At 42.3% G+C, this 17,180-nt stretch overlaps 1 protein-coding gene across 1 annotated transcript in view; it reads left to right on the top strand.

Annotated features, from left to right (window-relative positions):
* MED10 (mediator complex subunit 10) overlaps positions 1–16,958 on the top strand; it is a 45,873-nt gene extending 28,915 nt beyond the window's left edge. The window contains exon 3 of the mRNA XM_067136098.2: positions 16,655–16,958. Coding sequence (XP_066992199.1) covers positions 16,655–16,856 — 202 coding nt within the window. The 3' untranslated portion in view covers positions 16,857–16,958. The remainder of the gene's footprint in view (positions 1–16,654) is intronic.
* The last annotated feature ends 222 nt before the right edge of the window (positions 16,959–17,180 follow it).

Genomic DNA, 17,180 nt, shown 5'->3' with positions numbered 1-17,180 from the left:
TCATGTCCACAGTTTTCCCCAGAAAGGCAAAATACCAGACCACCTGGCAGTCACCAAACGCAGCTATAGGATCATTTCAAATCGATCATGTTGCAATCAGTGTAAAATGCAGGAAAGAGATTATGAATGTCAGAGTTCGTAAAGGTTGGAATGTTGTTTCTGACCGTTTCTTCACTAAAATAAAGACCAGATTACTGCCCAAACAAAAGATACCTTCTTATAACTCCACCAAGCATTGATCCCCAGTTCCTGTCGAAGAATAAAGAACATTTTGCAACTGACATCTTGCAAAAAGATATGAAAGACTGAAACCAATTGAAGTCCACCATATGCGAAACGACCAATAACCTTGGACAACCTTGAAGGAAGAGAGAACATAGATGGTGGAATGCAAAATGCGATCTTGCAGTTGATGAGTGCGCTGCAGCCTGGATGAAGTGGTACTCAACTAAACAAAAGGAAGACTGGGAGAATTTCAGAATGATGTGGAAACTGTCAAGTAAGAGCATCAGACGTGTGAAAAGATCTTACGATCAGTCAAGACTGGAAAAGTTATGAAGACTTCAAAATGTACAACACCAGAAACTTTTATCAGACCTTCAAAGAGGAATCTCGGGGTATAAACCACAATGCCTTCACTTTAAGAATACAGGCGGGGAGTTGTCACCTGTAACCACCGGAACGTGGAACTTTTGGCAGTCTACTTTGAGCAGTCGCTCAATTGCGAAGAGTCCATGGAAAGATTACCTGTTGAAGATCCTCCAGAGATACACCTCTCATCTAACCCACCAACAATGCAGCAGGTTGCTAATGCCATCGGACATCTTAAAAACTGCAAGGCACCCGGGGAAGATGGCATCATTGCGGAAGCTCTAAAAGCAGGTGGAAATAAGATCACAGAGGCCATACACCAGATCTTGGTCGACTGCTGGGAGACTGGCAGGATCCCTGATGACTGGAAATCAGCTAACATACACCCTTTACATAAGAAAGGTGACCGTAGTGATGTCAAAAACTACTGAGGGATATCTCTGCTGTCAGTAGCATACAAAGTGCTATCAAGGATTTTACTGGACAATGTGGAAAGCCAATATGATCGAAGGATTGGTGAATATCGAGGAGGATTTCGGCGTGGACGGTCCTGTACCGAGCAGATCTTCAACCTAAAAACCATTCTCCAACTAAAACAATTAAGGAGTATGAACATCGCTGTGGTTTTTGTCAACTTTAAAAAAGCTTATGATTCCTTAGACCACCAGACACTCTTCTCCGTACTGCAAGAATGAGGTGTCGATTACAACACATGCACCCTCGTCCAACAGACTCTTATGAATACAACATCTAAGGTGAAGTTCAGGGGAGAACTGTCTCGGAGTTTCAAGATAAAAACTGGAGTACGATGGGTTGATGGCCTCTCACCCGTTCTGTTTAATCTAGTGCTTGGTAAAGTCATCAAGAACTGGGAATGTACACTAAGGAGTCTAGAAATCAAACCAGTTGCCATTGGAGCCGGGACTCGAAGATTGAGATCAGGTGCCTAGCATTCGCAGATGACATTGCAATCTTAACCAACAACTCTAAGGATGCTGTCATTGCTATCAAAGCCCTGCACGAGATAGCAGTGAAGGCAGGATTACAGATATCGTATGACAAAACCAAGTACTTTGAGACTCGGCATCCCGGAAACCCCCCTTTGACAACCATACATGGAACGATTGGGAGAGTCAGTCGCTTCCGCTATCTTGGTGAATGGGTCCACCCCAATAGTAGAGACGGTACATCCATCTTTAAAAAATGTAACAAACTCAATGCAGTATACCAACTATACTACAACCATTATAATAAGAGGTGCATTTCGAAAAATGCTAAGATCTATCATTACAAAACTGTTGTCAGACCACAGTTTTTCTACGCCTCAGAGACACTTCTGATGAACAAAAAAGGCACCATGAATTATCTAGAGAAAGCCGAAAGACGTATCCTCAGGAAAATTCATGGACCGAGATTGCTCCCAGATAGGACCTACAGACTTAAATCGAACTCGGAGCTATATCGACAGAATCAGCCAATACCAGCATGGGTTTCATTGTACATCGAGATATCAGTAAGTCTGTGAAAAATTTTGTACCAGTATCAGATAGAGTATGTTTATTACAGCTTAATGCATGACCAATTTTAGTGAATATTATCCAAGTATATACTCCAACATGTGATGCGTCAGACGTTGATGTCGAAGATTTTTACACGAAAATCAAAGCAGCCCTGTCATACACCAAACCATCTGAGATGAACATTGTGATGGGCGATTTCAATGCTAAAGTCGGCCATGGTCGACGGGCTGATGTAGTCAGTGACTACGGATTAGGAACAAGCAATTCTCGAGGTGATCGACTGGTTCAGATGTGCCAGGAGGAGGGCCTTATTATAGCAAACACGTATTTCCAGTTACCTCCACGTCACCTCTATACATGGACCTCTAATGCTGACAGCAGTATTAGGAACCAGATTGATTACATCACAATTAACAAGCGGTTCAGAAATTCCATCAAATGTGTGAAAACATACCCTAGTGCTGATATCAACTGAGACCATAGCCTACTGCTTGCTTCCATGAATCTCAGGCTGAAGAAATGCCATTTGAAGGGGAGTTTTAGACGGATTGAGATTCAGAAGCTTCAAGATCAAGCACTGAAAGATGAAGTTCAGTCAGCCCTACGTGTAAAACTTGCGGAAGTTCAAAACAGCGTTAATATAAATGATGTTGAAGGCACTTGGAATCGCATCAAATATGCAATTAACGACGTAAGTCAAGTAAAATTAATGAATGCTGGAAGAAGGAAAAACAAGCCATGGATGACAGAAGAAATCCTGAAGCTGATGGACCAGAGAAGGTCTTTTAAAAACAAAGATCCTGTAAAGTACAAAAGTTTGCAGAATTTAATACGACAAAGAATAAGGAATGCAAAAGAACAACAACTCTCTGAGGAATGCAACGAAATAGAATTGATGAATTCAAAACATGATTTTTTTCAACATGTACAAGAAGGTGAAACAAGTAACCAGTGCATATAACAAGAAGGGTAGTGGAGTCCTCCTTAACGAGAATGGTGACATCTTAGTGAGCACAGAAGAGAAACTGAAGGAATGGATGGAATATGTACAAAATCTCTTCTTGGATCGCAGAAATGTGGATCATGGTGCTTGGGCAGACGATGGTGTGGATATCACATGTGCAGAAGTAGAATATGCCATAAGAACAGCGAAGAATGGGAAGGCTCCAGGCCCTGATGAGATGTATGCTGAGATGCTGAAACTCCTTGAGAAAGAAAAATCCCTTTCATTATTAGTTGACCTATTCAATAGTATTCACCGCAGTGGAACCATTCCTCGAGACTGGCTCAAATCGACTTTCGTAATATTGCCTAAGAGAGCCAATGCAAAATTCTGTAATGAATATAGAACAATTAGTTTGATGAGTCACGTTCTGAAAGTATTCTTAAAAGTCTTGCATGCGAGAATTTATCATAAATGTGAGGAGAATATCAGAACCTCGCAGTTTGGCTTCAGACATGGTTTTGGTACTAGAGAGGCATTATTCAGTCTGCAGGTATTAGTCCAACAGTGTCGAGATGTCAATGTCGATGTTTTTGCTTGTTTCATCGATTACGAAAAGGCCTTCGATACAGTCCGCCATGATGAATTTATGAACATTCTTCGAGAATTAGGACTTGATGGACGGGACATTCGTATTATTGGTAATCTCTACTGGAACCAGTGTGCTGGCATAAGAGTTGATGGTCGTGTCTCGGAAGAAGTCTCAATTATGAAAGGAGTTCGCCAAGGCTGTATTCTTTCCTCCATGCTTTTCAACATCTATTCAGAAAAGATTTTTCGAGATGCTCTTTACGGAAAGACTCAAGGAATTGTGGTTAATGGTTCATCGTAAATAACATCAGGTACACCGATGACACTGTGCTACTTGCAACCGATCTACAGGAACTACTTAATGCTGTCGCTGAAGCCAGCAGCGCAATGGGCTTGAGGCTTAATGTAAAGAAGACCAAGTGGATGGTTATAAGTAGGAAAGAAGATGGCATTCGAGGTAATCTCAAAACAGCGAAGGAACAGATCGCGAGAGTGGCAACATTTAAATACCTGGGATGTCACATCAATGATGACTGGGACCTTACTCACGAGATCCGATGCAGAATTGAGCAGGCCAGAACTTCTTTTCAGAGACTTAGAAAACTTTTGACAAGCCGTGACCTTTCCATTTCACTACGGACATGACTACTCCGGTGCTACATTTTTAGTATTCTGTTATACGGCGTTGAGGCATGGACACTAACTGAGACCATGTGCAAGAGATTGCAAGCATTTGAAATGTGGACTTACCGAAGGATGCTGAAGATACCTTGGACAGCTAAAATGACCAGTATAGACGTTTTGCACCGTGTGAACAAAGAACCAGAAATTCTCACTACCATCAAGAGAAGGAAGCTAGAATACTTTGGTCATATGATGCGGAACTCTAAATACCACCTTCTGCAAGTAATACTCCAAGGGAAAATTAATGGAAAACGTGGTCCGGGGAGGAGGACGTCATGGTTCGGCAACTTGAGTCAGTGGTTTGGGGTGACAAAACTTACTCTGTTCAGAACAGCTATGAACAAACAACAGATCATGCTACTGATCGCCAGCGTTCTGCGAGGACATGGCACATGAAGAAGAAGAAGAAGATGATGTAGGAGGCTTAAGTTCTATGGACACCTACAACGAATGGACAGCAATAGGCTTACCAAGAAGATCTTCTCTTTGGTTAAAAGCTACAAGACTGGAAGCCTGTGGCTTAATGAAGTACAGAAGGACTTAGATTCGGCTGGGATTTCAGACATTGATATAGAAGATCGTTCCAAATTTTGTGCTATGGTACAGTCTTGGACCCCACCACCTAGAGTCCCTAGAAGTCGGAAGCCCCTTTCACAGGAGAGAAAGGAGAAATTATCAGCAGGGCTCAAGAGATATTGGGAGCGAAGAAGAGCATAGAGTACTTCCCCAACCTGATGCCATCTGACTCTCAGCTCTTCGCATCAATTGGACATGCGCTCACAGAGTAGCACTTCAAGAATTTCAAGGAATTTGGAAAATGGCTTGACGAATGGTTTGCAGCAAGAGACAAGCAATTTTTCTGGCATGGTATTCATAACTTACCTCCTTCATCAGTGCTCCTTAGTGGACTTAAATTAATAATAATAATAATAATAATTGTACCGGGCGGTACACCTCTACTCTGTTTATTTAAAAGTTGCGCCAGTTGAAACTCCTCTTCTGGAGGAAGGTTGAACTTTATCTATTCTATTGATTCTCTACTTTCTCAGAAGATGTCACCACGTGGAAAATTTTGAGTTTTTGAACTGTGTCACTTTTGATGTGTTTTTGTTTCGCTTGTATTAAGAAGTGTGAACTTTCTCTTCTAGAGGACACTACTGAAGATCAACAATAGTGCACCCTAGTGCGGAGTCAAAGAACTATTTTGTTGGAGAAAATTTAATTTCAGGAGTTTGTTCTTTGTTAAATTTCTTTCTGTCATTGTTTAAGTTGGCAATATTTACCCCTTTCTTCCCCTTGTTTTGAATGTATCCAATCACGAATTTTTTTAATTAATTTCTGACCAATCTGGTGTATCTTTCCCCAACTTGAATCTGTTGCGGGGTCCTACCCAATAAAAACTTTGAGGGAGGGTGTTTTATTTCCCCTAACACCTAGAATCTTCCGCGAGAGGATATAAACTGCTGATTTTGGGGTCTCCGGGCCACTTCTGTTCCATCTTTCAGTGTATTAAGTACATAGCAGGAGGCGGGAAGCGCCTCTTTCCTCGGCAGCGATCTACTACCAGGTAATGGCCTATTAATATCTTCTTTTCTTGCTAGGTCGGCAGTTTAACTCTCGCGGCGGGTTCGAAGCGTTTTCCATCATGTAACCTTTTCCTAAAATGTAACTACTCTTTTCTTCTTTTCTTGTAAAGTTACATATTGGGATAGAGAGTGCTAACCCTCTCGAGCTCCCACTCACATTCGTTTTGAGGTGAACTTATTTTCTCAAACTTTTCTTCGTGTATGTAATGTAAAGTGTTCTTCTCTAAGTCACCTCTGTAGTATGGGATTAGCCCTTGCGTTAGTGGCCCAGAGCCAGATTAGGTTTTAAAAGCAAAGTGTATTAGGAGTGCAAGTTCGTCTCCTCTCAAGTTGTATTTTAGAGGTCATGTATGAATCTTTTCTCACCTAATAGACCTCAGTAGGTTGGGTATTTTACCCCTGTGTATATGTCCTTTGAGGACAACTTGAAAGTTGAGTTTGGTGTGGTCTGGGAGAGGCTTAACTTTAAGAGCGAGTGGCTCTTTTCTAAAACTGAGAATTGTATGCCTCGAGGAGGCTTTGCTGTGTAATTTGGAGCTTGGGCTCCAGGGTTTGAGTGGGGTCTTCTGCCCCTTTTGTTGAAATTGGTATATCGTAAAGTTGAGCTAGTTGCTCAAGAATTGTGTTTTCAGGGCTCGAAGCCCAAACTCTTTAATCCCTGTAATTGTACATTTCAAGTTGTATTTCGGCTACTAAGTACCTGTTCTATTTGTTGTTACCTAATTTTGAAAAGAAAATATAACCTTGTTAAATTTTAAAATTTAATTTCTCTTTAGTAGCTTGAGACCTATTCACCACCCAGCACCTTCTTTCATGCTTAGCTACCACAAAAACGCGGTAACAAGTGGTAGCAGAGCGTGGTTGAATGGGTCTCAATTTAGCCCCTTTTGACGGCTAAACATTGCTTTGATTCGAATTCTAACAATTTTCTCAGTTGCTGGAATTTTTTGAGTTTTTCAAAATTGTTCTGTCATCATGCCCGGCCCTCGCGATGTTCTCCTCCTTAACTACTTGCGCAAAGAGGAGTTGATATATGAGTTAACTATCAGAAACGTTCAATCTGGAGGCACGGTTGCAATAGACACTAACAAGCTTAGAGAGTCCCTTGATTTGCCCATTTCCATCCCCAATTTGGGAGAGAAAGAAATTGACGACTCTCTTTCCACGATTGTCGAGAATATTACTGGGCTAGCATCGGTAGTCAGCTTTTTTGATGAAAACGATCCATCTCCTAATCAAATTAAGCGTGTGCAAGGCAGGCTGTATCACTTTGCAAATAGAGTTAATGATCTATTGTCTCTAAAGGTGAATGACGTTCAGAGGAAGCAAGCTAATACGCTCCTTGAAACTATTTCGGAATTGTCTAATAAGGTCACTCAATTGCTAACCGGCGAAGCTCCTCCCAAAACTGATCAACCCGCCACGGTGAATGTAGGTAACGAGGAAGAGCCTCCTCAGGGAGAAGTCAATAGGATAACAGTTGCTGCTCAAACTATCTCTGCCCCATCGAACAACGAATCTGAACGCCGTGCATCATTGAGTAACATCCGCTCTGAATTAACTTCCTTGCCCTTGAAACCTTTAACGACTATGTCACCTGGGTTCAGCAGCTTGCCTCATCCATTGGCAATGTTGCTTAGAGGTATCTCTAAGTTTTCCGTCAACACCACCAGTGACGTAATTTCATTTTTAAGATTTCTAGTGGAATTTCAGGATCATGCCCTTGTGTTTTCTCTTTCCCCATGTCAAATTTTGCAAATTATCTATCCTTATGCTATTGGTGTTCTATCTGACAAAATAGTTAGAGCCATTGCCGAGCAATCTTCTATTGAGGATTTCCACGCCCATTTGCTAGCTAACTTCATCCCGGCTAGGGCCAGGTCCTCCCTTATTCAGAAATACTATTATCGGGTACAGCGCTTGGATGAAAACCTGGCAGACTTCATCCAAGATATTAAGTTTTATACTAGGGTGTTTGCTCTCCACTTCCCTGAGGATCAGATCGTGCAAGCTATTGTTGAAGGGATTTCACCACCCTACAGGTCATATTTGTGTTTCGCGGCGTGCCCGCAAACCTTCTCTGAACTGGAAGCATTAGCCGTCTCTGCGGAAGGAGTTAGGTATGCCGATTCCTTGCGTGTGGCGAAAGAACCCCCGCCTTCCTTTAGTAACACTCGGCCTCCACCTCGCCGACCAGTCAATCCCCGTAAATGTTATGCTTGTGGGTCGCCTGACCATCTGCGGAATAAGTGTCCTCTGATCAAGTCAAGTGGGACAAGGAATGGAGTAGGGTCATCACAAGGCTGTTTTAAGTGTGGGGCCTTCTCACATATCGCCAAGAATTGCCCAAACTCAAATAGCACCCCCTCCTGCTCAACTTCTGGTGCAAATTCCAGCTATTCCAATAATAAAAAGTGACTAGTGGCGTCGGCTGAGCCGACTAATCCATCTTCCCGAGACTTAGCCCCTAGTAAACAGGTTGTAAATGCAGAGAACGACCAGCCTTCAAATTCATCTTTTGAATGCCCTAAAGAGTGTCTTAGGATTGCGGCGGATACCCCCGCACCTGTTCCTTTTCTTAAGATTGAGTTAAATAACGAGCCTATAACAGCTCTCTTAGATTCAGGCAGTGTTTGTTCCATTATTTCGGCTGATTGGTATTCTAAATTGAAATCTGTTTGTAAACTCCCTGACTATGTCTCTTCTCCTGTTCAATATGTTTCGGCTAATTCATCTCCATTAGAAATTCTAGGTTCCATACATGTCAAAATTCGGGTTTTTAAATTTACATGGAAGATCAAATTGTTTGTGGCCAAGCGTTTGTCTTGCCCCATCATATTGGGAGCGGACTTCATTTCTCACACTGGTCTTGTGCTCGATCTCCAGGGTAGGTCGTGCATATTCAAATTTGCGTCCAATTGTAGAATTCCCTTGTTAAAGTGTAATTCTGTATCATGTTCATCTATTTCGCCTACCCAGGATGAGATGTTGTTAGACCTTAGACATCTACCTGAGGAGCAGGCTGATAGTATTCGGAAACTGTGTCAGTCGTTTCCCGAGGTGTTCTCTGATACTCTTGGTGTTACTGACCTTATTGAATACAAAATTGAGGTCACGGATTCAATTCCTGTCCGTTTTCCACCGTATAGGCTATCTCCACCTAAAATGAAGGCTCTGAAAGAAATCATCGATCAGATGTTGAAGGATGGTATTATTAGGCCCTCTAAGTCAGCGTATTCTTCGCCTATTTTTCTAGTCCCGAAACCCCAAGGAGGCTTCAGGCCTGTCATTGATTACAGGGCTCTCAATCGGAAGGTGGTGTTGCAATCTGTGCCCCTTCCCGACCTTCATTCTTGCTTTTCATGGTTTCGTAAGGCCAAGTTCTTCACCATCTTGGACTTGAATCAGGCCTATAATCAAATTCCCCTTGCCGAAGAGTCTAAACATCTTACAGCGTTTGCCACGGACTGGAATTTATATGAATACAACCGCGTGCCTTTCGGGCTCCCCACGGGGGCAGCTGTGCTCACTAGGCTACTAGATAGGGTCTTTTCCGACATCAAATTTGAGTACTTATATCACTACTTGGATGATGTCGTCGTATTTTCCGAAACCTTTGAAGAACATCTAGATCATTTGCGAGAAGTTCTCAATCGCCTTCGTAAGGCTGGGTTAACTGTTAAGTTGTCCAAGGTTGCCTTTGCTAAGCCCTCTATGTCATTCCTAGGGCATATTGTGTCACCTGATGGTGTAGCAGTCGATCATTCTAGAACACAGGCCATCCGTGATTTTAAACCTCCTAAGGACATCAAAGGTATCGCTAGATTCATTGGTATGGTGAATTTCTTCAGGAAGTTTATTCCTAACTTCGCTAATAGAGCGGCGCCCTTAAACCTTCTTCGTAGGAAAGGCATCAAATTCGAGTGGGGACCTTCTCAACAAGCCGCTTTCGAAGATCTTAAATTAGCTCTCTGTAATGCCCCTGTACTTGCTATGCCTGATTTCTCGAAGAAATTCATCGTCCAAACGGACGCGTCGTCGTCAGCTGTAGCTGCAGTCCTTCTTCAAGAGACTGAACTAGGGAGGCGTCCCATCGCCTATGCATCTAGGACTCTATCGGTTCAAGAAGCCAAGTATTCCATCTATGAGCTCGAAGGGTTGGCAGTCTTATTCGCCTTAGAAAAGTTCCGTCTCTATCTGGAACATGTCAAATTCGACCTGGAGACAGATAATCAAGCCTTAAGCTGGGTCTTAGGTAGGCCGCGTCGTACTGGTCGTATAGCCCGTTGGGCCATCCGTATTTCTGCCTTCCAATTTGATGTACGACATATCAGAGGTACCGAAAATGTTGTTGCTGATGGACTCAGCCGTATGTTTCATAACGACGTCGAGACCCACGAACAGGTCGATAGTTCATCACCTTCCGAGTCCATACTATCTGGTGTTAATGCCATCTTAACAGGTGCTCCCATGCTTTTTAGGGATATTGAGAAATACCAACGTGAAGATCCGACGCTGGCTCCTATAATGGAAACCCTTTCTTCTGGGGAACATGTTGTCCCTTATGTTCTGAGGAATGGTGTTCTATGTTGCCCTTCGAGGCATGATAAGTTGATGAAAGTTGTTGTTCCAGCGGTTCTTGTACCTATGATCTTCAAATACTATCATGAGACCCCATTGGGGGGGCATCTTGGAATCTTTAAAACTCGTGAAAAGATTCGTGAAATGTTCATATGGAAAGGTATGGACGGTGAAATTCGAGAACTTGTAAAAGCTTGTAAATCTTGTTTGATCAGTAAACCCACCATGTCCACTAAAGTAGGCCTTTTGTCTTCTCATCAAGCGTCGCGCCCCATGGAACGCCTGTATATCGATTATGTGGGACCCTTCCCCCAGTCAAAGGGTAATACCAACAAGTTCATCTTTGTGTGTGTAGATGGTTTTACAAGATTTTCCTGGTTATTTCCGACTAAGCTGGCTACCGCTCAGTCCACCATTACTTGCCTAAATTCTATTTTTGCTTCTTTTGGTCCATGCCAATACATTGTATCTGATAATGCTAAAGCTTTTACATCAAATCTGTTTCGTAAATTCTGTTTTGACTTGTCCATCTCTCATGTAACTACATCTGCTTATTACCCTCAACCATCTCTGGCTGAACGGGTTAACCGCAATCTCAGGTCCGCACTTATTGCCTATCATCATGAAGATCATTCTAGGTGGGACACGTCCCTGCATTGGTTAGCTTTTGCTTTGAATTCGGCGGTTCATGAATCTCACAAATTTACTCCAGCTTCTTTGATGTTTAAGTTCGTTCCCAACACGCCGCTCTCTAACCTCTGGTCTCTGAATGACATTCTGCCCGAGACAATAGATCCGGACAACATTAAAGATCTTTGGAAGAAGGCTAAAGCTAATCTTAAAGTGTCTCATGAAAAGGTTAGGGAAAGGTATGATCGTGGACGGAGACCCACCACTTTGAAGGTAGGTGACCAGGTTATGGTCAAAAATTTTGTTCCCGCGGGCAAGCTTGCCCCCAGATTTCATGGGCCTTGTATCATTCTCGATTTTCTTACGCCGGTTACCTTATTGTTAAGTAATCCAGCCACCGAGAGGATATTTAGGGTTCACCTGTCCCAGGTGAAACCGGTGTAATTTTGTGTTAACTTGCTTCATATTATTTTGAAAGGATATGAAGGTTATATTTTTTTTTTTTGAGTTCACTTTTAAGGCATTCTGCCCCTTCTGTAATATTTTGGTTTTAGATGTAAGCCTTATGTAAAACCTGCCCCGACCCGTTAAACTGCCATCCTGTTCTTGCCACGGCCATTACCACGCTCCCGTCTCCTGCTCCTCTCTACACAGTGGCGTAATGAATACCATGAATATCTGCACGCCGCTGGCCCCTCACTCTCTCTACAAGCCTGTACCCTCAAAGAAAATAATTGTCCAACACAATTCTGCCGCCTAGCTTTAATGTTTCAGCGCCCCCGCGGCCGCGCAGCGCCGTGCAGCGACTGGGGAGGGGGATGGGCCCCCTCCTCTCCAGCGAGGACGACATGTGCACGGCGAGCCGGAGCTCACCTCCCGGCCAAGGCTGATGTGCGGCGCACGACCTGCTACATGCCCGCAGCCTGTATCTGTTCACCGCGGGCGCGGCGTACTTCAACACCTCTGCTCCCCTCATAGTGCGGGCGAGCGGTATCTCAGGGTACTTGAGGGGTCCGAGCGGCCTCCGTTGGACGCAAGCTGCAACGGCCGGTCTGGCCATCCGACTCAATCTACATCAACTACATGGACAGTCACCATAAGCAATAATTACATTTGGGAATTTAACAACAATATTTGGCGGACATTGCAAAATTTTTCTTCACCTTTAAGTAGTAAAAGTTTATCTTCAGAAATACAAATTCTACAAACATAAAAACCTTACTGCACCGGCAACAACAAAATTTTGAAATTACAACCAACCAAATTACTAAAATCTTATAAATGCTTCCGCCATTAATCTTAATATCAACATCAAAACTTGGACCTTATTTTGGAAACAAAGTTTATGTTCTTCTGTGTTACCCCTTGGAGGAACTTTTGGGGGGGGAGGTCTGTACCGGGCGGTACACCTCTACTCTGTTTATTTAAAAGTTGCGCCAGTTGAAACTCCTCTTCTGGAGGAAGGTTGAACTTTATCTATTCTATTGATTCTCTACTTTCTCAGAAGATGTCACCACGTGGAAAATTTTGAGTTTTTGAACTGTGTCACTTTTGATGTGTTTTTGTTTCGCTTGTATTAAGAAGTGTGAACTTTCTCTTCTAGAGGACACTACTGAAGATCAACAATAGTGCACCCTAGTGCGGAGTCAAAGAACTATTTTGTTGGAGAAAATTTAATTTCAGGAGTTTGTTCTTTGTTAAATTTCTTTCTGTCATTGTTTAAGTTGGCAATATTTACCCCTTTCTTCCCCTTGTTTTGAATGTATCCAATCACGAATTTTTTTAATTAATTTCTGACCAATCTGGTGTATCTTTCCCCAACTTGAATCTGTTGCGGGGTCCTACCCAATAAAAACTTTGAGGGAGGGTGTTTTATTTCCCCTAACACCTAGAATCTTCCGCGAGAGGATATAAACTGCTGATTTTGGGGTCTCCGGGCCACTTCTGTTCCATCTTTCAGTGTATTAAGTACATAGCAGGAGGCGGGAAGCGCCTCTTTCCTCGGCAGCGATCTACTACCAGGTAATGGCCTATTAATATCTTCTTTTCTTGCTAGGTCGGCAGTTTAACTCTCGCGGCGGGTTCGAAGCGTTTTCCATCATGTAACCTTTTCCTAAAATGTAACTACTCTTTTCTTCTTTTCTTGTAAAGTTACATATTGGGATAGAGAGTGCTAACCCTCTCGAGCTCCCACTCACATTCGTTTTGAGGTGAACTTATTTTCTCAAACTTTTCTTCGTGTATGTAATGTAAAGTGTTCTTCTCTAAGTCACCTCTGTAGTATGGGATTAGCCCTTGCGTTAGTGGCCCAGAGCCAGATTAGGTTTTAAAAGCAAAGTGTATTAGGAGTGCAAGTTCGTCTCCTCTCAAGTTGTATTTTAGAGGTCATGTATGAATCTTTTCTCACCTAATAGACCTCAGTAGGTTGGGTATTTTACCCCTGTGTATATGTCCTTTGAGGACAACTTGAAAGTTGAGTTTGGTGTGGTCTGGGAGAGGCTTAACTTTAAGAGCGAGTGGCTCTTTTCTAAAACTGAGAATTGTATGCCTCGAGGAGGCTTTGCTGTGTAATTTGGAGCTTGGGCTCCAGGGTTTGAGTGGGGTCTTCTGCCCCTTTTGTTGAAATTGGTATATCGTAAAGTTGAGCTAGTTGCTCAAGAATTGTGTTTTCAGGGCTCGAAGCCCAAACTCTTTAATCCCTGTAATTGTACATTTCAAGTTGTATTTCGGCTACTAAGTACCTGTTCTATTTGTTGTTACCTAATTTTGAAAAGAAAATATAACCTTGTTAAATTTTAAAATTTAATTTCTCTTTAGTAGCTTGAGACCTATTCACCACCCAGCACCTTCTTTCATGCTTAGCTACCACAAAAACGCGGTAACAATAATAATAATAATAATAATAATAACAACAAAAGTACCTAAGATACTTTCTTGGCTTAGTTATCCACTGGTCTTAAGGGGCCTGTTGTTCTAGGACCACGATTTGTATTGTTGCTGTGTAAAAAGAGTGAAACATGTTTTCTTAGCAACAAGTAACATCTGCTGACCACCGCAATGAAATACAGTGTTTCAGAGATCAGATCAGCTAGTAAGCATCACTAAACCAAGATTGCATCCTCTCACTGAAAAATATGGAAACTATCCCCAGTTGCAAAACCTGTTAGGAAGATATTAGGGAATGGCTGACTATAAAAAAATATCCCATATTCAGATGACTATCTTAAAAGAGTTACTCAGTGTTGTATTTTCTGTGTGAAATCAGTTCATTGTTGACTGCTGAAGACATGGAGCAGTTGTTTGTATAGCTTGCGTCCATACCTTTGTGAACTGAATCCCGTTGAAATAGGTAAAAAGGGACATTGGATGACAGCATTGATTTCAAGGTGAAGGGATTGGAAAATAGCATAAATAATGTTTGAACCGGTCGCCTGGGAGCAATAGTCGAATTACTGTAAACACAGTAGGTGTTCCTGGATCCAACTATTGGATTTGAAGTGAAAAGAGAGCCATCTGTGAGCCAACAATAGAATATTTCAAACACATTTACAGAATTTCTAATGGAAGTTGTTCAACTGTTCATTGGTATCATGGGAACAGTGTGAAACATCTGCAAAATCTTGGGGTTCCTAGTTGCATCCTTCTAGATGTATCAATATTAGCAATCAAGTGGTTGCTTCAAATTTTACAACCCACTTTAACAACCACTGTTCATTATTATTTTCAACACTGTTTATATTTGTCAGCCGGCTCAGTGGTGTAGGGGTAGCATGCCTGCCTCTCACCCGGAGGCCCCGGGTTCAATTCCCGGCCAGGTCAGGGATTTTTCTCTCGACCTGAGGGCTGGTTCCGAGGTCCACTCGGCCTATGTGATTAGAATTGAGTAGCTATTTGACAGTGCGATGGCAGCCCCGGTCTTGAAAGCCAAGAATGACGGCTGGGAGGATGCGTCATGCTGACCACATGGCCCCTCGTTATCTGCAGACCTTCAGGCTGAGCCGTGGTCGCTGGGCAGGTCAAAGCCCTTTCAAGAGTGTTAAGGGCCTGGGGGGGGGTTATATTTGTCATGTTTGAAAGCCCATAAATTAGGAAGTAATAAATATGTAAAATGGAAAGTAGGTAGATTGCAGGATTTTCATTCATTATTGGGTTAAACAGAATTGAACAGGGATCCAAAGACTCGCCGGTGCAGGGCAATCGTCCTAAATACTACAAACAAATCCCTTCCATTTTTTCTCTTTGAATAGTGTTAATAGAGAATGGTTAATGTTTCTGTGGTGTGTAAGTGAAGAGAAGTGTGTTAAGACAAATACCAAGTCTCTGAACTTGAGGAATTAACACAAACCCGGCAGGGAATCGATCCTGGGGCCCTCTGACCACTCAGCCAAGCAGCCACATGATGAAATAACTAGAGGAATTTACATCTCCTCTCATGGATGAATATATATTAACTGTCCCTGTATGTTAGCTTTTAATAATAAATCCATGCTGAGACATGTTATTGCAAAAATAAGTGGTTTTTTTTGTTTTTTCCCTGATGATAGTGCACCGTATGTACTGTACTAGGTGTATGCATAGGTCTTTTCCAGTTTCACTAAGACATGGCGACAGCGAACAGTGCGCAATGTATGAATTTGACACATACGTCAACCTGCCAACACACACGATTCAAGTCCGCCAAACACTAGTGTCTGTGTTGTAATTGTTCAGTGATCATGTCGACGTTTATGACTGAAAAAGAACATTTGTGGCATGCATTGATTTTCTTATTTAATCAAAAGAAAAAGGCTGTGGAAAATCATCATTTGCTGGTAGATTCATACGGTGAACACGCTGCATTGATTGGAACATGTGATACATGGTTTCAATAATTTAAATGTGGCAAGAAGACCATGCTTTGTGTCTGGTGGGACCAGAGCTGTATTGTGTATTGTAAACTTTTGAAGCCCAGCGAAACCATTATTGCACAACGCTATTGCCAACAACGCATTGATCGAAAGACGACCGGATTGGGCCAGAAGACGTGGCAAAGTGATTTTGTTACACGACTGCGCCGTCTCTCACAGCAAAACCAGTGAAAGACACCTTGAAATCGATCTCTTGGATGAGACATCCTACTGCACCCGCCGTACTTCCCCGACCTGATGCCATCTGACTATCAGCTCTTCGCATCAGTTGGGCATGCGCTCACAGAGTAGCACTTCAACAATTTCGAGGAAGTTGGAAAATGGCTTGACGAATGGTTTGCCGCAAAAGACAAGAAATTTGTCTGGCATGGTATTCATTACTTACCTGAAATATGGGTGAAGTGTGTAGAAGCCGATGGCCAATATTTTGAATAAACAAAAAATGAATTTCCCTTGAAAATTATGTGTTTTCTTTACCACAAAAAGTGGCAAAAACTTATACATACACCTGGTATTGGCAATGCCGCACAAACTGAGATGACAGTTAGATAATTATTTTTGGTGTGTGTTGTTTTTGGAAATACGACATTCATTTGTCTTGTGTGCTTTGTTTTGTTGCAGCTACATAGACCAAGGCCGCAACCCCCAGCTCTACACCAAAGATTGTATCGAGAAAGCTCTGGCTAAGAATGAACAAGTTAAGGGAAAGATCGATGCTTATCGCAAGTTCAAGGCCCACCTCATGGTGGAACTCAACGGAGTCTTCCCTAACGAACTGAACAAGTATCGAGCTATCCGTGGCGAGGAGAGGCCTCTCAATTGAATGTCATTGTCTGTTCTATGTGTAAAAGATCTCACTGCTACTTTTTATAATGTATATGTGGTTATTGAGGAAATATAGTATGCTGGTTGCTTTCTTTTATTACTTTGTGTAGGAGAATGTTTCAGTCATTGTCTTTTCCTTCAAGTCTGCCCTAAATGAGAAGATACAGAAAAGAGCTACAAGGCCTTTTTCATTGAAATCCTTAATTGGCACTTCCCACCCCCAGAGACTGGGAAGTAAATTTCAATTTTGGATAACAACAGCTTTTACTTTATTTAATCACATAATTAACACACTTTTTTGACTAAAATTATTGGTGAAAAA

Source organism: Anabrus simplex, chromosome 1, assembly GCF_040414725.1.
Source record: "Anabrus simplex isolate iqAnaSimp1 chromosome 1, ASM4041472v1, whole genome shotgun sequence".
In the NCBI taxonomy this organism is placed as follows: domain Eukaryota; kingdom Metazoa; phylum Arthropoda; class Insecta; order Orthoptera; family Tettigoniidae; genus Anabrus; species Anabrus simplex.
The sequence above is the reverse complement of the archived record's forward strand: the minus strand, read 5'-3'. Positions and strand labels throughout refer to the sequence as shown.